The sequence below is a fragment of the Antechinus flavipes genome, chromosome 5, assembly GCF_016432865.1.
Source record: "Antechinus flavipes isolate AdamAnt ecotype Samford, QLD, Australia chromosome 5, AdamAnt_v2, whole genome shotgun sequence".
NCBI lineage: Eukaryota > Metazoa > Chordata > Mammalia > Dasyuromorphia > Dasyuridae > Antechinus > Antechinus flavipes.
This window is the reverse complement of record NC_067402.1, coordinates 114241417-114263281: the sequence shown is the minus strand read 5'-3', so window position 1 is coordinate 114263281 and position 21865 is coordinate 114241417. Positions and strand designations below refer to the sequence as shown.

The 21865-nt window shown below is 34.6% G+C and overlaps 1 protein-coding gene across 2 annotated transcripts in view; it reads left to right on the top strand.

Annotated features, from left to right (window-relative positions):
• Positions 1-21865, top strand: part of NRF1 (nuclear respiratory factor 1) — a 130595-nt gene that overhangs the window by 53409 nt on the left and 55321 nt on the right. For both annotated transcript variants that reach the window (XM_051962834.1, XM_051962833.1), the window contains exon 5: positions 7544-7684. In XM_051962834.1, coding sequence (XP_051818794.1) covers positions 7544-7684 — 141 coding nt within the window. The remainder of the gene's footprint in view (positions 1-7543; positions 7685-21865) is intronic.

Here is a 21865-nt window from a genome sequence, read left to right as displayed (position 1 = left end):
TAACAATTATTAACAACTATCTATTTTTCTCTCTCTACCCCACTCCCATACTGGAAAAAGAAAAAAGGAAAAAGAAAACCATTGTAATAAGACACAAAGTTAAGCAAAACAGATTTTCAAATTTTCCCAAATGTTTATATGAAAAAAATAAGTCTGTATCTTAAATTCTATCATTTCCCATAGGAAGTAGGTATTATGTTTCATCATGAATCTTAGATCATGTTTGGTCATTGCATTTATCAGAGTTCTTAAGTCTTTCAAAGTTGTTTTCCTTACCATGTTGTTACTATAGATTTTTCTTTTAAGTAAAGAAAAATTTTCAGCTCTGTGGCAAAATATATTAAGGGATTGTCTAGTAGTTAGAAGGACTTGAAGTGGAATTTCTGAAGTATACTGATTCTCCCAGGCAACTCTTATACTATAAGTTGTAAAACAGTTGTCTGTTTGCATAGATACTTACTACTTAAGTTGTTATTTACTCTAAGTTCCCTACATCAACAAAATCATAAGTCTGGATCTAATGTTCCTCCACCTCAAAAAAAGATTGACTCATTTCAGAAATCAAAGTATAGATACTCTTCCACTCTCAAATTATTAAAGGAACTATATGTATTTACATAGTTCTGTGTATATGTTGAAATCTACCTAGCAAGGTACTCACAGGAACTATATGACTATAATTGCAAACTAATATTTACAGTAATAAAGACGGACTTAAATAATTGCTTATTTTACACTGTTAATGCTATTTAATTAATATGCTTACTCAATAACATACCTACCAAAATATTACTTTGTGGAACTAGAAAAAAAATAATATTTAATAGGGAAACTAAAAAAAGTCTCAAAGGAAACAGTGACAAAAAAGTAGAAGGAAGAGGGGAGGGGTTAAGGACTCATTCCCCTCTCCCCCCCCCAAAAAAAAAAAAAAAAAACCTGGGAAATCTGAAAAACAATCAGAAATTATTTAGACCAAAAATTTTCAAGAGGTACCAAGATTAGCCTTAGATTAAAAAACCATATCATAAAGAAATGAAAGGTGCATAGGAAGTTTTGTGGATAGGGCAAGAGTTTATGCCCAAACAAAGGATAGAGAATCTAAGCTATATAAAGAACTGATTCAAATTTATAAGAATTAGAACTAGTCCCCAATTGACAAATGGTCAAAAGCTATGAACAGGAAATTTTTAAGGGAAGAAAACAAACAAAAAATGATGTGCTGGAAGGGCTTCAGGAAAAGAATACATTAACATACTTTTATTAGAGTTACAGACATTCTGGAGAAAAATATGGAACTATGTCACAAAATTTATGTGTGTGCACATGCCCTTTGACTCAGTGATATTACTACTAAGCTTTAATACTTTAAAGAGAGCAAAGGGGAGGGGGGTAGAATCCACATGGGCAGAAAGCATTATTTATAACACTTCTTTTTTGCAGCAACAAAAAATGGGAGACTGAGGAATAGGCCTATCACTTGGGAAACAACAGAACAAATTATGGCATAGGAATATAATAGAATACTTTGGGGCCAAGAGAAATAATGACAGTTGATTATGATTCCAAAAAAAAATCTGAGAAATGAAGTAAATAAAACCAGGAGGACAATTTATTCTATAATAACATTACAAGGCCATCTAACTGTCCCAAGAATAAGTTTTTAAAAGAAAAGGAGGATGAAGAGAAAAAACAGCAAAACTGATCAACATATTGAAAAACTCTGACAGTATATTTAATTTTTCATAAACTTGGATCCTCTGATTTTTTTTCATATGTCTTCTTTTGGTCCTAGCTTGCTCTTTGTAATTTTGTAGCATTTATTTTTGAATATCTTGTGGTTCTTTTATGGCCATTGGGGTTTAGGGTTTGGGGGGGAGATTGGCTCTGCTTTCTTCAATTCATGTGAATCTTACCAATTTTTTTTTTATATTCGTTGTTTTTATCATTTACAATACAAAAATATTGCATTGTGATTATGAACCACAATTTCTGTGGCCATGCTTCAGTCAATGGGTAGCCACTTTGTTTCTAATTCTCAGCCACCCCAGAATCATACAGACTTTTTCTGTTGTGCATTTTGTTGTGACCCATCCTGAATTGGGAAAGTGTGTTCTCATTGATACCATAGGGATTTGTGTAGCTAAAAGTTTAGTGTTATGAAGTTTGTTCTTTGAGACTGTTCCAGACCTTGACAAGCCATTTTTCTTTTTTTGAATCTTCATCTGTTAAATAAGGATACTAAGATCTACGTCAAAGAGGAACAATGAAAATGAATTGGACTGATCGTGATTCATGGATAAAAATGCTTAAAAAGAATTGGCTTGGAACAAAACTGGTAAATGACAGGTGTTAAAGCTGCAGTTTACCTGATAGATTTCTTTTGCTGATGGCTTGCTGCCATAAAATATCCTCTTGTATTTTACACTTCCCATAAACTTTGCAGGAATGAGCCAGGAAATATTTTGTAGAGACAAGGTAGAAAATTCATTGTTAGGTTGGAAGTAGGGAAAAAGTTTCTGTAGATGGCACTCTTCCCTCAGAATCTGCTGGAAAGCAACTTGGTATAGTGGAATTTTCTGGGAACGTCAGTTCCTTCATCTACCAAATGGAAATGATACTTTCAATGCTTTGTAAACTTTTAAGCATTATATGAGGTTTAGTTATTTTTAATAATGAGGAAAGTCTGTGGTGTAAAAATTGTGTTGAAACAAAAATAAAATACTATTGAAAAGGGAAAAAAATTAAAAAGAAATTTAAAAATAAATAAATGAAATTTTTTGCTCCTCTTCTTTCTTTGCTATCTTTACTCCAAAGGAGACTAGTTGTTTCTAGTACTGTTCTTTACTTTTTGTCTTAAGCAATCAGTTTGTCTTAGACATAGATGTAAAACAGTAGTCATGAGTTACATCAGTTGTTGCAGCATTTTCTCAGTGGTTGAAGTTTTACCCACCCCTGTAACCATTGAGGAGCTCCATCTATACCACTATTGTTATCATTGCTGTGGAGACTCAAAAGAATCCTGCCCTCAAGATGATGTCATATCTGGTATATAAAACATTTAAATAATATTCGAAGGCATATGGTTGTGGCAGTATCTAGATAATAAGTATAGGAGATAGAAGTTATTCCAAAAAAGCAGCATGGCTAGACCTTTTTAAAGAGCTGTGATTTAATCTGTCCTTTAAAGTTCAGGTTAAAACCTTAAAAATAGGCTGAGGAGGAATAACTAATAGTGTATGAAGAGGACAGGTAGGAGACAAGCTTGACTGGTATGGAGAAACTTTGTAATAGAAGAAAATAAGATTAAAAATGGACAAGGTTTGTGGAAGAGCAGGAAGGTCAGATGGGTGAGGAACTTACACTTTATTCTCTAGGCCATAGGGGACCACAGAATCCTTTTGAGTAGGAAAGTGTTTTGAAGCAAGTAAAGTCAAGAAAGCAAGTCAGCTGGTTTCATTATGGGACATACCTAATTTGAGATAAATTAATCCTTTTGTGAAACTATGAAAGTATAAACTAAAAGTATCAAATCACACAAATATTGAGACAGAATTCTTTGAATTCTGCCCTATTAGGATAATAAATAATTCATGAAAACAAGCAGGATGAAAATATTTCTGCAAAGGAAAACATGGTGATCACTCCTGGTACAGCTTTCCTGCCAGCTGCCACAAGTGATGGGATGAGGTAATTCCTTGAGGGATTCCCTACATTTCTGTTCTGTAACCCAAGACATTTTTGAGCAGCAATGTAGAAATTACAGAACACAGATGCCACTAAGAAAACTTGTCTTGGAGTCAGGAAAATCTATTTTTGAGTCTCCTGCCTCATATTGGCTTATATTGCCTTATATGGGCTTTTCAGTGTCCCACATAGTTGCATGAGTTGAAGTAGTTTTCCTTAATGTCACTGTTATTAAATTCAGAACAAGTGTTCCCTGCATTAGTTGTTATTTTTTTCTAATTCATCAAAGTAGTTTTTTGGGAGTCTGATTGGTATAGCGCTAAATAAGTAGATTAATTTAGGTAGTATTGTCATCTTTATTATATTTGCTCACCCAATCCAAGAGCATTTAATATTTTTCCACTTGGTTAGATCAGACTTAATTTGTGTGGAAAGTGTTTTGTAGTTTTGCTCATAAAGTTTCTGATTTTCCCTTGGCAGATAGATTCCTAAATATTTTATACAATCAGTAGTTACTTTAAATGGAATTTCTTTTTGTAACTCTAACTGTTGGGTTTTGTTAGTGATATATAAGAATGCTGATGACTTATGTGGGTTTATTTTATATTCTGCAACTTTGCTGAAGGTGTAGATTGTTTCTAATAACTTTTTGGTAGATTCTCTGGGGTTCTCTAAGTATACCATTATATCATCAGCAAAGAGTGATAATTTGATTTCCTCATTGCCTATTCTTATTCCTTTAATCTCTTTCTCAACTCTTATTGCCAAAGCTAGCATTTCTAATACAATATTAAATAGTAACGGTGATAGTGGGCAACCTTGTTTTACTCCTGATCTTATTGGGAATGGTTGCAGTTTGTCCCCGTTACACATAATGCTTACTGCTGGTTTTAAATAGATGCTACTGATTATTTTAAGAAAAAGTCCACTTATTCCTATACTCTCAAGAGTTTTTAATAGGAATGGATGTTGGATTTTATCAAATGCTTTTTCTGCATCTATTGAGATGATCATATGGTTTTTATTAATTTGATTATTAATATGGCCAATTATATTGATAGTTTTCCTAATATTGAACCAGCCCTGCATTCCTGGTATGAATCCTACTTGATCATGATGTATTATCCTGGGGATGATTTTCTGTAGTCTTTTTGCTAATATCTTATTTAAGATTTTAGCATCAATATTCATTAGGGAGATTGGTCTATAATTTTCTTTCTCTGTTTTCAACCTACCTGGTTTAGGTATCAGTACCATGTCTGTGTCATAAAAGGAGTTTGGTAGGACTCCTTCGTTCCCTATTTTTTCAAATAGTTTATAAAGCATTGGGGCTAATTGTTCTTTGAATGTTTGGTAGAATTCACATGTAAATCCATCTGGTCCCGGGGCTTTTTTTTTAGGGAGTTGATTAATAGCTTGTTCTATTTCTTTTTCTGAAATGGGACTATTTAAGCAATTTACTTCCTCCTCTGATAATCTGGGAAGCCTATATTTTTGGATGTAGTCATCCATTTTGCTTAGGTTATCAAATTTATTGGCATAAAGTTGGGCAAAGTAACCCCTTATTATTTCTTTAATTTCCTCTTCATCAGTGGTAAGTTCTCCTTTTTCATTTTTAAGACTGCCAATTTGATTTCCCTCTCTCCTTTTTCTAATCAGATTTACCAAAAGTTTATCAATTTTATTGGTTTTTTCATAAAACCAACTCTTAGCTTTATTTATTAGTTCAATAGTTTTTTTACTTTCTATATTATTAATTTCTCCTTTTAATTTTAGAATTTCAAGTTTAGTAATTGATTGGGGGTTTTTAATTTGGTCTTTTTCTAACTTTTTAAGTTCCAGGCCCAATTCATTGATCTTCTCTTGTTCCCTGCATTAATGAAATCACAGATATGGACCAGTATCCCAAATCAGTTCATCACCATATCTACAGCACAATTTAAGAACAATAAGTTCCCAAAATCCTTAAAAATTGCAGAATTGAACACAAAACAATAATTTGCTTTTAATTACGGAGTGGTTTGCTGTTTTAAAAATGGCTGGCTTTTAGTTTTATTATAATGTCATAAAATTTTATCACAATACCTACTTGGTTATTTCTCTGTTGTTAATTATTTCATATCATTCTGATGCTCAAGCAAGAATAATCTCATCAAATTGCTATGGCAACACAAGCTGACTACAATATAGTATTACATCTTTTTTTTTTATTGGTTAAGTATTAGAAACCAGAATAAAATTAATTTCTAAAGACAGATCAGCTCCTCAATTTTTTCTTCTATTTTCCATTTAACCCTAAATTGGTTTAGCATATTTAGAGCATTTTTTTTTTTCTTTCTGAAGAAGTAGGAAAATTACCACTAGATACTAAAGTCTAGATGACTAGAGAGTCAGGGGATTGGAGAGAAAGTATCTCTGTTTTTAAAAAGTCATGTTAATGAAACATTCCTATGCTGTTCTCTCCTGATCCAGATAGGAAAAATACAAGACTATTAACGTCTCTGTAATATATTTTTTAAAATTTTTTGCCTAAGTCCTTCGTGAGTGGTTTATCTTATACAAGATGATATCTGATCCCATCCTGCTATGTGAGCATAAACCCATGTCTCTGATTGTCTTTGTGCTTAGGGGAAGAGCACCCTTTTTATCTTAAGTGGATCCTGCAGCCCTTTTTATGTCTCTAGAGAGACAGATAAACTCACTATTATTTATTATAAGTGTTTAACCTATTTTCTCTTGTGATAGAAATTTGTGCATGAACAATTATGCTGCTTCTTAGAGATGAATTACTGACAATGCAAAGGAAAGGAGGAAAAGGAGCTAGCAATACTGTTTTCAGACTGGCAGTTGTCCGATGCAACTTTAATTCCTTCCTGAGTGATGTTGAGCACCAGTGAAGAAGGGACTTTGAACCCAGGACTCCTTCTCTTCTTCTGTCACTGGTAGTGGCAAGTTTGGTCTTGAGCCACAGAGTGCCTCCTTAGCAGTTCATTCTTGTTTTGTCTTCCTGTTTGTTTCCAGGTTAAGGACTTAAGTATCCACTTACTGCATGAGTGGAAATCAGACCATATCAGAAAACTAGCATCCAATCAGGGCAGCAGCTTGAGTGAATAAATGAGACTTTTAAGGACATATATTTTATATTAATTTAAGTTTTTGTTTGTTTGTTTTTGTTTTTGTTTTTTTTTTAAGGAAAGTGATGATAGTACTTAATTACAAAGTAAGGCTTCTTGGGTAGGAAAAAAAGTATATTTGGTAAATGTGATATAAAGACAGAATGCCTTTATTGCAAAGAATACAAAACTAAGTTAAAATAAAATAAAATCTATAGCTATAGATGGTTTGTGATGACAAACCACCTAGATGGATGGGGAAAGGCACAGGATATAATGCAATGCCACTGTTACTAAATTCAGAACTTTGACTTTAAGGAAACGAATGAATCATATTGGTCAAGTGTTTATAATGTGTCAAATGTGAGAATTCAAGTGCAAAAACTAGATAATCCTTACCCCCAAGGAGCTTTCACTCAGTATTTACTGAGTCTAGAAGAGTCAGGGTAAGTCTGGGGAGTCATAAAGAAATGACTCCTAGTGATCAGCAGGGTTACCATTTACTACTTTTCCACCAGCTCGTTTCTACTTCCCCAGTGTTACCCATAATTTCATCAGCTCCTTTCACTTAATTTGGATGTGTCTTTGGGGCCAGCGGGTATTTTTATCTTCCAGCTGTGGAAGTGTTTGTTCGCTGGGCTCCGCCAAGGCTCCGGGAGGAGTCCCACCCACCGTCCTGTTGCCTAGCACCAAACTGTTCTTGTTGTTGGGCATCTTGTTTATCCGGGCCTCTTAATTCCCCACAGGTGCGCAAGTACAAGAGCATGATCCTTGAAGACTTGGAATCAGCCTTAGCAGAACACGCCCCTGCGCCACAGGAGGTTAACTCGGAGCTGCCACCTCTCACCATCGATGGAATTCCTGTCTCTGTGGACAAGATGACCCAAGTAAGGGGTGGGACAGGGAGGAGGTGCAAAAAGAAGCTATGTAGGCCGCGCTCCTGGTGGCCCAGGTCTGGTGAGGCCTCTTTCTGCGCCTTCTAAGTCCTTTGAGTGAGAAGAAAATTGGGTGGCTGCTGAGCCATCAGCAAATGCTCAGTTCTGGCTGCAAAAGAAAGGGACAAAGGGTCCTCGGCCATAGGTGGATGAACCTGACCAAAGTCTGGGCTTCTTCTAGTCTTATCAGTGTTTGTTGTTGTTGTTGTTTTTTACCAGAAACCAGAAATTTTTATTATAGGTCAGAGCTGAGTGTAGGAAATTGTTAGTGTGTGGGACTTGGCGTAAGTTTCCAGCTACAATCTTCCCCAAGAGCACTGCATGGTTGCTAAGGAAAGCTCCTCTCTTCCTGTGAGTAAGGAGTTGTTTGTCCTTCTCCAAGGTGACCTGTGATATCAAGGAGAGGATGCTGGGACTTTCAAATGACTTGGAATATGAAAAAAGGCTGTACCAAGGGAGGGCAGCCTCACTGTTTCCTCTGGAGCTAGATGCTCCAAGGAAAGGTACAGGTCAGGACCCCTGAAAATGGCCCTGGATGTAGTGGGAGACCTTGGAAAGGTGCAGGTCAGGACCATTGGAGATCACCCTGGATATAGTGGGAGACCTTGGCCTTTGTAAGCTAGGATCTTTCCCATCTCATGCCCCTTCAGTGATTGAGGCAAAGAATGGCCTCTTTTATCTATTCCCCCCAAAAAAAAAAAAAAAAAAAAATCACTCTGGGAGGGAAGCACTCAGGGTTTCTGACCAAAACAGAAACAAGTGCTATTTAGGTTGACTCTGAGCAATCAGGACCCAAATAGTCACTCCCTGAGCTTGGGCTGGGATCTCTTGTGGGCCAATCAGTGCAGTTTAAGATTGCAGCCCTTAAATCTCAAGGTACTTACCTAGGTGTCCAAGATCAACATTTACATTCTTTTGGGTAGAGCACTTGCTAGCATATTCTGTGTGGACAGTAGAAGAGGAAGGAGTCTCCTTAAGTATATATATAGCTAATATAGCTAATGGCTAACCCAGTTTAGTAAATCCACTGATATTTACATTTTCTTAAATTTTTAAAACTCAAAGAGAGTAGATTGATTTAAAGCTAAAGTTGCCCTTTTACAACAAAATAATCTTATTCAATTATTCCAGTGCTTGTCCCAAAATTCTTGCCTAAGGTTCAATGGAAATCCAAGGGGCCATACTGGGTCACTATTCTCAGTAGATGACATCTCTTTCTACATCCTGGATCAAAGATTTGATCTGGCACATGAAGTTATTGGAAGTTATATTAATTGTTGTTTATAAAAATCGCACAGATCTTTATGTGGACTCCTTAGTAATTTAAGTAACTATATACCAAAGGGGAAATGTTATTCAGTTGTCTTTTCTTTAACTCCTATTATCCAATGACCTTGGCACTCAGACTATAATAAAGACAGCTTAAGGAGAGATTTCTTATCAATGCTAAATAATGTCATATTCTCTCTAGCTCTTAAATATCAGGAATATTGAATATTTATAGTCCAGGGCTTAACTCTTGGTTTATAGAGTAAATGTTACTTTAGTTTTAAATTTTAAAATTTGTCTTTATTCCAAATTTATATCGTTTTTAAAGTGCTAGTTTTTATGATATTTCTATGTTTAATTTCTCCAAATGTGGCTTTCAGGAACAAATATATTTCTTTTTCTCTTAAAATATATGTATGGTCTTGGGGTATTAAAGGGCTTTGTTCTAGCCCCAAATTCTAGATTTCAGTCCATATGGTGATTTTAAAGATTCTAGTTAAAGTAATAATACCTAGATTTGCCAAACCTAACTGTGATGAAAACATTTCATTTATAGCCAAAAATTCCTATTAATCTGCTCCAGTTAGTGCATATGTATGGTGATGACTTAGAATCAATCCATCAGCAAATATAATACTTGAACATTTATAAGTATTTCAAATTAATAAAAATTACTCAGTATCATTTTAGTGTTAAACACATATTCTTGTATTTTAATTTATTAAATTGGTAATATACTGTATATCTGGTGGAAGAGGAAATGATTATGAAATTTGAGATGAACAGGTTCTTTTGCAGATTCTTTGATAAAGGAAGCCAAATAATATCAAATTACATAAATATTATCAATTTCTGAGATCAAGGGCACCAATAAAGGTGTTTTTTTTGTTTGTATTTTAATTTAAAAAAATTAAGAAAATGCCTGGTATAGAGCAAAAGGGTCAGCTTTGGGGTCAGGAAGAGCTGAATTCAAATCTTTCCTCTGATATTTACCAACTGGGACCATAGACCAGGAATCACAGTCTATGACCAAATCACTTAAGTCTTTTATGACTCAAGCTACCCTAGAGTGATCTTATTAAATCATAGTCATCATTTCCCCACTCCCCACCCCCCAGTGAGACAAAAGAAACAAAAGCAAGCATTTATTAAGTACTTACTATGTGTTAGAGCTCTTGTGACCCAGGAGGCACAAATACTGACAGAGAACTTGCCCAGGGAAATTACATCTTAATAATAGGAAAACTAAGGGGTGGGAAGGATAGGGGGACAGGGTCTATAATTGAGAAACCTATTGACTTATAGCCTAGTGGAAATGAAGATATACTAACGGGTTCTTCAAAGGAGGTCCTGGAAAAAGCCATCCAATCAGAGGCAAGCCCAGACGGGGAGGGTTACTACTGGGCTGTGAATTACAGACTTAGTGATCTACTCCGATGGAGAGGCTAGAAGGACAGGATCTGAGCTGGCAGAAGGAGTTCCCACATGCTGATGAAATCTGAGATCTTTTTTGAATTCACTATAAAAATCCTGTGTGGTCTTACCAAAAAAAGTCATGTGTAGGGATATTATAGAACACAGTTCATTTATAAATAGGCCAAGCAGAATAAAGGATAAATACTTTATTTCTCCTTCATTGAACTTTCAGGAGTTAAGATAATATCCTTGGTCATCTATTGAGGTGTCCTACAACTCAGGAAAAGATTAGTAAAATAAATTAGTAAATAAAATAATAAACATTTTAAAATTCACCGTCTTGAGAAATTTTTGAGGAATGAATAGAATCTATCTTTTTTTGAAATGACCCTTCTTTAATCCTCAAAGACTGAAAATGGATTAAATGATCTCTTGGCAAGCCAGCATTGATTTTAATTATACGTGGAGGACTTATAATTTCTACTGAATGGATTCTTGGAAAACAGTTTATTTTGTTGAAATGTGTTAGAGATCTTAGAAAGATTAAGATTATGTAAGAAACACTCATCTTGAGTATTGAGGTTGGCTGCAATTCACTCCTTTCTTTTTTCTTTCTTCACCTTTCACGGCTTCCTTATGCTTCCCTTATACTTGTTTTCCTCTTATTCTCATTGGAGTAACTTGGATTGCTTTGAATATTCCCTTTGAGTAATGATGCAACCGGCTGGTGATTTTTCATGGGATTTCAGGGAAATTTTCAGAAACACTATAGATTCAATGCTTGCCTCATTAAGAAGAAGTTGTTCACAGAGGCTGACATGTTTTTGCTAAAATGACAAATCATTTGTCAATTTGGGGCTTTTAAAAATTTAATAGAATATAAGCATTGTTGGTTCTACCCAAAGTGCAGCTAAGCACATCTGTCTATCCTCTCTAACTTCATCCCTTCCTTTTTTTTCTGTTGCCAATTTTATAGTTTGTTTTACTCTGTAGAGTTGTTTGTCTATGTTCTGAGCCAGCAGCCTAAATAATTAAAATTGAGTTAAATTTATGGGGAATTTTTCAGCATTGCAACAAAGAACAAATTTTTTTTTCCCTTGAAAGGTTATTCAGAGTTTTGTTAATTCCCCAAATATCATAAGTGGATCCTTTGATCAATACATACATTTAAGAATCAAAGTGTAAAGATACCATTAAGGGATATTTCATGAATTAGAAAACTAAATGAAAGCTCTTTTTATTAGATGTTCTGTTCATTTCAGCCCATGGTTTTCCTGCCATGGTTGAAAATAAATTTTTGTTCTGGAGAACCAAACATCTGAAGTTTACTTTTATTGGTGTCCGGTCAAAATGTTAGAGACTTTGCTCCTTATTGCAGAAAATTTAAATATATACTTCAAGTCCCAAGAGGTTGGAGTGATGGTCTGCAGGTTATGGAGTTTTCAAGTTGGATGTGACAGAAGTGATTGCCTTTTGTTTTTAGGCATAGGAAAGCTGAAGCAATTATTTCCATCTCTTTGGGAAGTGTTTTTTTCAATATTGAAATCAGTTTTTTTCAAACACTGTATATTCTTCCCCATAGCAAAAAAACAAAACAAACCCCCCCAAACCACTAACCTATCTCTTTTCATCAGAATCTTTATTACATTGAAAGAGTTTGAAGGGGATGTTTGGGGAGCAGGGAAGATTGATTGGCACTATACTTTCAGGAGAAGGAATGATATGTTAAGAAAACAAGTTGATATCAGGAATTTATTTTTTGATAATGGTTTCTATGGGGTGTCCTTGTATTAAAAAATATGAAGACTAGGATAAAGATCATTTTTCCAACTCTGATCCTGTGAGTCTAATTATAACTATGAAGTATCAAGGCTGATTTTAAATAAAAACACATGAGTAATTATATATCAAGAGTGCTACATTTTAAAGGTAGTCTTCATGAGAGATATAACTTATTTCAGCACTTTTGCTATTACTCAAAACATTGTTGGTGCTTCTTTTTTTTTGGAATTGCCATAAAAGCAGATTTTCAGGTTATGAAAGACTTTATAATGAGTGTAAGACCCTTTTATCTAGGTCAAGTTTTTTATCATGCATATGATGCCAGATTCTGCTTGTCTCTTTCCAAAGATTACATCTGTCCTCAGAAGTCAAATTTGTGTGTATTTTTGAGGACATTCAAAAGAATGTGATACAAGCTCTGAAGGGATTTCCAAAAGGGGAGTGCTGTAGAATCAGTATATTAATCATAACTATGACCCCGAGTCATTGCAACATGCTGAGTCATCAGAGAATGATTCAATTATGCCAGGGAGATAATCCATGATTTCTTTCAAGGCAGAAGATAGTGTATTAGTACTTTTTGTTTAGTTGTTTCTCAGTCATGTCTGACTCTTCATGACCCCATTTGAAGTTTTCCTGACAAAGGTACCAGAGTGGTTTGCCATTTCTTTCTCTAGCTCACATATAGTATAATATTATTAAATTCTATCATTTTTAGTCAAAAAAGAGAACTTCTTTTTAAAGTTTTATTGGTGCTTTTTGTTTTTAATATCAGTAACTTCTGGATCTTTTTCCCAGCATGGAAATTGAACCCTCCCTTGTAAAAAGAGTAAAACAGTTAAGCAAAAATATTTGTTAGTGATTGATTCTAATAGTGTATGCTATATTCTACCCAGATAATCCTCTACCTCTTTACCAAAAGGGAAAGAGGTTTGTTTCATTCTTTTTGTCCAAGACCATTATTTGCATTTTAGTTAGAATTAAAAGTTTCATTGTTTGGATGTTTTTTCATTTACATAAACATAATCTTTTTGTATATTGTTCTTTTGTTCAGCCCATTTCACTCGACTTCAGTTTTGTAGACATTTTCCCATGTTTCTCTGAATTTAAATTAGTTGTTCCTTATTGTACAATGATAGTCTGCTTTCTTTATATGGCATAGGTTGTTTAGCCATTGCCTGCCTGGTAAGTAGCTACTCTGTTTTCATTTCTTTGCTGTCAGAAAAAAATGGTACTATGAATATCTTGATGCAGATTAGATCTTTATTTCTGGCTTTGTTGTCTTCAGAGTATATGTTTAAAGTAAGGATAGAAATACTTTAGTTGATTTGTTTTTCATAACTCCAAATTGATATCCAAAATGGCCTTACCAATTTATAGGTAATTAATACATTTTAGAAAGGTTTTTTAACCAGAGTTGAATGAAACAGAAGATTTTCTTGTGAGACCTCAGTTGATCAGAAAATCTTATTAATAAGAGTGGCCCATTTTCTGAGCTTTCAAGAATAGTGGTACAAACAGGAGGAAGAGAAAGGTTGAAATGAGATTTCTGGGATAGCTGTCCATCTGAGCAAATTGGGGGAACAAAGTTATTGTGTCTGAGAAATAGTGTTCTAAATCTTTTACTTGTAGAGTTTTGCTTTTAATAGGAAAATGTTTCCCTTCAAATATGTACTTTCTCCAGCATAAAATTTCAGGAATAATTCAGCATTTTTAGCATAAAAATAACTGCTCTAAATGCTAGCTTTAGCCATGTTTTTCTGTTGCTTCTTTTATCTTTGTTGCCAGTTGATGAAAACATTTCATTGTTTTTGTGTGTGAGGGAAATAACACACTCACAGAATTAATTTTTTCCATTTCTTAAATATGTAAAAACCCTATAAAGAGTTAATGGTGCAAATTATACTGGACAATTAAAAGGCATTTCATTGGGAACAGGAAATTAAGGCCCTGACTTTAAAAAGATACTTACCATAATTGATGTTACTTGATTCTTAGGTGTGGATTTATTTAGTTTTTTGAACAGGAAAACGTGAACATAACCATTTAATTGCTCTCCTTCTTTAGCGGAATTTTAGGAACTAAAGCTTCAACAGCATAAGAAAATACATTTGCATAAATATGCAGGTAAAAATGAAAAGGTTGGGATTATGACCTTACTGACTTGGACAATGTCCCTCTAGGTCTTCATCTTCTGTGACTAGATCATATTCTCTCAAAAATCCAGTTCCTGCCCAACTTCCTGGGGTTCTTGCCATATTATCTTCCCTAGAGGGACATTGAGCTGTCTGTCTTAACCCTCCGAGAGCAGCCCATTTTCTTTCCCAGGTGTGAATGGCATGAACAGTGTGTGCTAGACTTGGAGTCAGAATGACCCAGGCACTCAAGAGCTTCGTGATCCCAGCAAGTCTCTCTCTTTCAGCCTCAGTATTGTCATCTGTAAACTGGGATAATATCATCTATCCAAGAGGATTATGGGAATATAAAATGAGATAATATCTGTAAAACACTTAGCAGACTTTAAATGGCTATATAGATATTAGCTGTCTAATGATAATCTGTATTTCCATCCTGTGCACTCCTTTGTTAGTAATATGTTGCAGCCTAATACATACTCACAATATACTTCTTCCTTGTCTTTTGGTTAACTAGCAACTGTACTTTTGGAAAAACTAACATTTTGTGACTTGCAGACATTTATTATCAATGGAAAGATATGGCAGCATTTTGAGTTAACCAACCAAATGTGTTTTTTTTTTTATTATTATTTTCAAGTCATCAATCAACTTCCTTTTTTTGTTTTCCATTTTTCTTAAATTAATGAATCTGTCGTCTTATCCTCTCAGCAATCTAAGTTAGAAAAATAAAATAGGTATCCCCCCAAAAAAATTTCTTCGTTCTTTGCCCTGTGTCTGCATCTTTGTCAGGAAGTCTGTAGACTATTGATCATCAGTTCTCTGGAATTATAGTTGGACATTGCTTTGCAAATCATTTATTGAGCACATTTTTTTAATATGCTATGTAATAGGCACTGCAGGCACAAATACAGAAGTGAAATAGTACCTGCCTTCAGGGGCCTCATTGAAACAATAAATACAGTGAGATTTTGTGTTCTCTATAATTTTCATAGAATTTAGTCTCAATTGTATAACTGTAAAGATCAGGAATTTCATTCATGAAAGCCTTTGTATTTCCTTCTTATACTTTCTTCAGTGATGCCCTTGATTTATGTGTAGATAGTTCTTGTAAGGATTTCATCGAGATAGGAAAGAACACATATAGAACAGTGTGGCATTTCGGTGGCGTAATTATTAATGTATTAGACTTCGATTTGGGAAGACCTGGTTTTGAATTATACTTTTAACATTTAATGACTGTGTGACCATGGGAAAATCATTAGACCTCTTTGAACCTCAGCTTCCTCATTTGTTAAAATTATGTTAGTACTGTAGATTTTGTCATCCTCATTTATAAAATGGGAATGACAATATCTACAGTACAAAAAAAATATTAAGCTCACGTATTTATAGTGTTTTGCAAACTTTATATCACTGTATAAATGCCAGGTTTTATTTTTTCAGTCATCTTATTGTTTAATAATAAGATTCAATATATTTCTTAAACATTTGTTATCTTCTTTTTCTTTTCAAGATATCTTCAAAATCAGTCTTTCAGAAAGGACTGATATGCACAAATATATTTATAGTAGCTCTTTTTGTGGTGGCAAAGAACTGGAAAGTAAGGGGAATACTCATGAAGTGGAGAATGACTAAATAAAATATGGTATATGAATGTAATGGAATATATTTTACCACAAAAAATACAAAAGAGATGTTTCAAATAAGCATGGGAAAATTTATATGAATCAATGTAAAGTAAAGTGAGTAGACTCAGTAGAACAATTTATTCAGTGACAACTACTTTGAAAGAATTTAAGAATTCTTATCAACTCAATGATCAGCTGTGATTCCAGAGAACCAGTAACGAAGAATGCTACGTATTTCCTAACAGAAACCTGATGGACTCAAGATGCATAATGGAGGACATATTTTTTGGTTGTGGCCAATATGGGAATTTGTTTTGCTTTACCATGGATATTGGCTACAGAAGTGGTTGGTTGTTTTTTTGTTTATTTTTCTGTTTATCTGAGTCTGAGAAGGGACAAATAGAACCTGCCACTGTTATAGTTTTACTGTATTTTTCTTCCTGTGACTCATTTAACTTTTCCTTTAAGAATTTAAATGCTATGCCATTTGGTGCATGTCATTCAGCATTGATATCTATTCAATCTATAGTAACTACAGCAAATTATATTTTCTTTATTTCTTTTAATTAGGTCTGATTTTGCTTTTGTTTTGTCTGAGATCTTGATCACTACTCTTACTTTTTTTTACTTCAGCTATATGAATTCTGCTCTCGCCTTTCATTTTAAGTAATGAGTATCTTTTTGTTTCTTAGTCTGTTTCCAAGTTGATCATTTTTCTTATGAAATATTTTCTTCTGTTTTAATTTTCCTTCAGTCTTTTGACTTTATTATTTTTAATTTCTTTCTTTCTTTCTTTTCCTTTTTCTTTTTCCTTTCTTTTTTCTTTCTTTCTTTCTTTCTTTCTTTTTTTTTTTTTTTTTTTTTTTTTTGCTGAGGCAATTGGGATTAAATGACTTGCCCAGGGCCACACAGCTAGGAAGTGTTAAATGTCTTAGTTCAGATTTGAACTCAGGTCCTCCTGACTTCAGAGTTGGTGTTCTATCCACTGCGCCACCTAACTGCCCCTATTTTTAATTTTTTGTTGTTTAGTTGAGTCATTAGCTTCTACTTGACAATTCCAATTTTCAGACTTGTTTTCTTCAGTAAGATTTTGTACTTCTTTTAGCAAGTTGTTAATTCCCTTTTTATCTTAATTCTATAGCTCTTTTTTTCCCTTTCTGCCTCATTTAGTTCTTAAAATATCCATATTTTTTCCTTTATTAAAAAAAATTACCACAAACACAAAAGACTCTTCTAGGAACTCTAATTGAACTTGTGTCCAATCTTACATTTTTCTTTAAGACTTTGCTTGTAATATTTTCAAGTCATTGTCTTCTCTTTTTGTGTCTTGCATTTCTCTATCTCCATGGTAACTTGCTCTTTGTGGTCAGATTCTTTTTTTGTTTATTCATTCTTCCCCTTACTCTTCAGATTTCATGGGCTCTACTCCCTTCTGTGGGAATTGTCCAGCCAAATTTTTGTCTTTTTATATTCTTCTGCTGCTTTTGTAGTTTAGTTTCTGACTGGCCTACAAGTTTTCATATACTTCCAAAGTGGGAAGATCCAGGAAGAGATCTGTGTTCTTAGTCTCACCTCTGTGTGTTTCTGACCTTAGATTTGGATCTGTTGAGTTTCTGTAGACTGACATTGGATTCAGTTACTGTTAGGCTACTGAGAGATTCTGCAGGTCCAAGAGTGACCCAATTGATGACCTTTCCTCATTCTGGGACACTCTTGCCCTGGTTATTCCATTATAGGCTTATGTGTGGCTAAAGACTAGAGCTATTACTTCTGCTTCTGGGATCAGAGTTCATAGCTTCATTTTTAGAATAGAACTTGTTCTGTGCTCAGTTCTCATCTAGAGTCTGCTCTCACTTGCAGTTGCTTCTCTTGGCCCTGAATCTGTGACTCAGAACTGGGCAATGGCACATGTTCTTGCACCCTGCCCTTGTGCTTTCTTCACTGGGACTCTTGTTTTATCCCACTTGCAATCCCCGGGTTCTAGAATGATTTTTACTGCAACCACCATGTGTCTGGGCACCTGACTCCTTTGTCTAGCATCTTCAGACCTCTCTTGTTTCCTTAAGCAGTCTTGTGTTTAAGGGAGACTAGAAGGAAAAAACAAAGAAAGGAAGGAAGGAAGGCTCATTTGGACTTTTTCTTACCTTTCCCAATTAGAATTTGATATAGTACATTTCCTAACTTCTAGAAAAGATGTGCTGAGAAAATAGGCAAAAACGCTTCCTCTCATTTCACTTTCTTGACTGTAAAACCATTTCATCTATCAGCACTGGTATAGTGTGATTAAAACTGTCACATGCCCTTTATGTAAAGGAAAGTGAAATTTAGACCAAAGCTTGTTTAGTTTCAATATGTAATATACACTTAACACATTGAAAAGAACAAGTTAGTGGTGGTCAGATATTCCAAATTTGGAACAAGCCGCTGTGTCTATGGTGTGGTCTCAAATTGTACAGAAGATAGTTTCTTCAACTTGGCAAATTACCAGAGATAGTACTGGTTAAATACATGGAAAGGAGGATGAGGGAGCCTTTGAGACAAACTTGTAGCTCTACATTCCAAAGTTTTTGAGCCGAAATTAAATCTTACTTTGTACTAAACATAGGATAGGACCATGTCTTCACATTTGATATGCAAAATTTCATTGGAATGTATTATCATAAGTGAAGGAATCTCATGCTGTGATAGCTTTCACAACTTTTTCTTTGTGGTAACTAAAAAGTCTTCAGAGGGACTGCCAAACATGGTTCCAACCATCTTATATAATCTTTTCAACCTCAAGCAATACTATATTTAATAATAATTAATTAGTAATTAGTAATAATGATACTTAGAATATCTTATACTTGTTTTTGCCAATGAAAATCTTAAACTATTGAAACCTATAAGGACGTAATTTTTTAATGGTATTCCATTCTTTAATAAAAAAAAAGTTATAACCAGTGAAGTATGACAAGTCAGTAACCATCTAGGCTATCTAAAATGAATTCAGCAAATAAATATTCATTCCTAATTCATACAGTGCTGATAGTTGAAAAGCAGTAGACAGAAGAATAAAAACATTGCTTAAATAGAAATTGATAATATTTTAGTTATATACATAACACTGGCAAGTGCATTTTAAGACAGTAGATTATTAGATAAATAGATAGCATATAGAGGAAAAAAGGGTGCATTTACATAAATAAGTATATCCAAAATAGATACAAGGTACAATTGAGAGTGCACTACTAGATCAGTAAAGGTCTCATGTAGAAAATAATGCTTACGTGGAATTTTGAGGGAAAAGAGATTTTCAGACACAAGTGAGATGGGACATCATTGCACACATGGGGAGTAGTCATTGAAAAGGCATGGCGTGTCACTTATAGGATAGCTAAGAGACATGTCTAGCTGAGCTAGACATGATAAAGACTGGGAGATGTGGATTACATAATAAGATTGCAAAGGTAGCTTGGAGCACATTTTGAAGGGCTTTAAAAGCTAAACTAAAGAGCTCATATTTTATCCAGGAGGCAATAGAAGACCCACTGGTCTAATAAGCAGGGAAGTAATATGATCTTTAGAAAAAATCATTCTTGCCAGCTGTGTGGAGGATGGATTGGGGGGAAAGGTAAAGACTTATGGTAGGGATACTAATTGGGAAACTCTTACAGTAGTCCAAAGAGAAGAGGATAAGAATCAAGGGGACAGATTTGAGATGTTATAGAAGTAGAATTGATCGAATTGGAGTTAGGGAAAATGAAGGTTCCCCTTGGTGGGCCCTGAAGTTGCAGACTTGGATGATTGAAAGAAGACTGTGTGGGGAAGGGTGGTGGGAATGAGTTCAGTTTTAGATATGTTGAGTTTTAAGTATTTAATAGACAGACAGTTGCAGATGTCGGGAGAGACCCAGGGCTGGACATACACGTTTGGAAATCACCTGCACAGATGAGATGATTAAACCTGTGGGAATTAATAAGGTACCTAGGAAGAGGGAATACAGAGAGAATAGAGAAGGGCCTAGTGCAGAGTTTCCAGCCACTGGAAGCATGATATAAGTGATGAAATAGCAAAGAAAACTAAGAGTGATCAGTGTAATTATTAGTGGTAGTGGTATAATTATTGGGTCTGAGGGACCAGAGACAAGGTCAGAATTGCATTGGTTGCCAAGAATTTCACAGATAGAATATAAGTTCAGTGATCCTTGAGAACACAGATGGCTCCATTTTTCTCTTTTTATCCTAGAGTGGAGTGCCTGAGACATAGCAGACAATATATGTCACTTCGGTTTAAATGAATTTAACTTGGCTGTGAAAGAAAGGAGAAAGATGGGATAGTAGCTCAAGAGTGTAAAAGGCCCAATATCTTGAGAATTAGTATGAACTAGGTATGTCTTTATCCTAAAAGGAAGAAACCAGTGAAGTTGATAGATAATACCCCACTCTTTTCCCTTTTAAAAAAAAAAAAGTGACTACATTGCAGGTTAGAAGGACTGACCTTATTGAGTTGATTTTCCTTTAGATAAAAGAGAAGAAAGTAGGGGCAGAGATTAAGTGAAAGGGTATAGAAACATTTTTCTCACTCCCAACGTTTTAATATCTATCATCTGTCATCTTATCTTTGTAAGTTGAGGAAAATAGTAGCATAGAAAATGTGGGATAGAGTATAATAAAAATGTGACACACACACACACAAACCCTCCTCTGAATTCTGTTTGCTATTTCATTCTTCCCCCTTGTTCAATTTACTCCTCCTTCCCTCCATACTTGGGAGAGGCAGCCAACTCCATTGTAGCCTGGGCAGAGTTCATTTGCTCTCTGAATGATTCATATCTTTAGTAGAAGCTATGAAGGTAAATGGTTTCATTTGAAAGACCTTTTCTTGCCACTTGAGAATAGATGAGGACCCGTAAGCCTCCTGAACCTATGTACTGCTTGTAAAGTTAAAATAAAGAGGGAGAAATAAAAACTCAAAAGTACAAGATTTGCAATGATAATTTATTAAGGGATAAAATAATTTCCTCTTATGTTTTGAGCTGTCACTTAATTTTAAACTGTAACTAAAGCTTTAAGAAATCTTTCTCTTAAAATCTTTTATATCTTCTATATTATCTTGACTTTTAATACTCCCATCTGTCCAGCACAAATGCATCTGATGTTTTGTTCTCTGCCCAATCTGCATTAAGTGGAACACTTTTTTAGAAATCTGCTATCTAATAATTTGGGATGGGATTATCGAGGCTAAATTTCTGTGTCTCCTGTCCAATCTATCCCTTAAGCTGGTTTGCCTAAGGCAGTATAGATTGGTATTATAGGCCCTATAAACTTGTTCTAGCCCCTTAAAATGCCAATTAAAGAAAGTTTTTGTGCTTAAGCTTTAACTTTGCTGTTGCTGTTGATTGTCTCCCCAATGGATTAAATACAAACCCATCTTAACAAGTTCTTTGAGTAGCCTGTGCCTTTGAAACTCTCTAGGACCAGTAATTAATCAATCTGGTAATGAGAAGTACAATATAGAATCCTGGGAAAGAGCCATTTAACTCTTTCACTCCTTGGCAGTCAGCTTTTCTTTGCTTTCATTATTTATTAAGGGAGTACGGTGCTTTTGATTTGTGCCCTGTGTAGAAGTGGGTAAAATCCAATAAATTTATAGGAATAGTGTGATGTAAGTATGCCCTTATGAATGTAAATATTACTTTTATATCTTTATAAATTCAGTTCTAAAAAAAAGTTCTTCCCACCTTGTCTTGGACACTGTCAAGTGATTCAGCATCAGAAACTAATAGGATTTTATCTCTAGAAATAACATTAGAAAAGCTTCATTACTCTCTGCTTTGCTGCTGTTGGTTGGTTGTCCTTCCTTATCCAGAAAACCAAAATGACATCACTGTGTTAGAGTGGAGTCACAGAGGGTTGGAG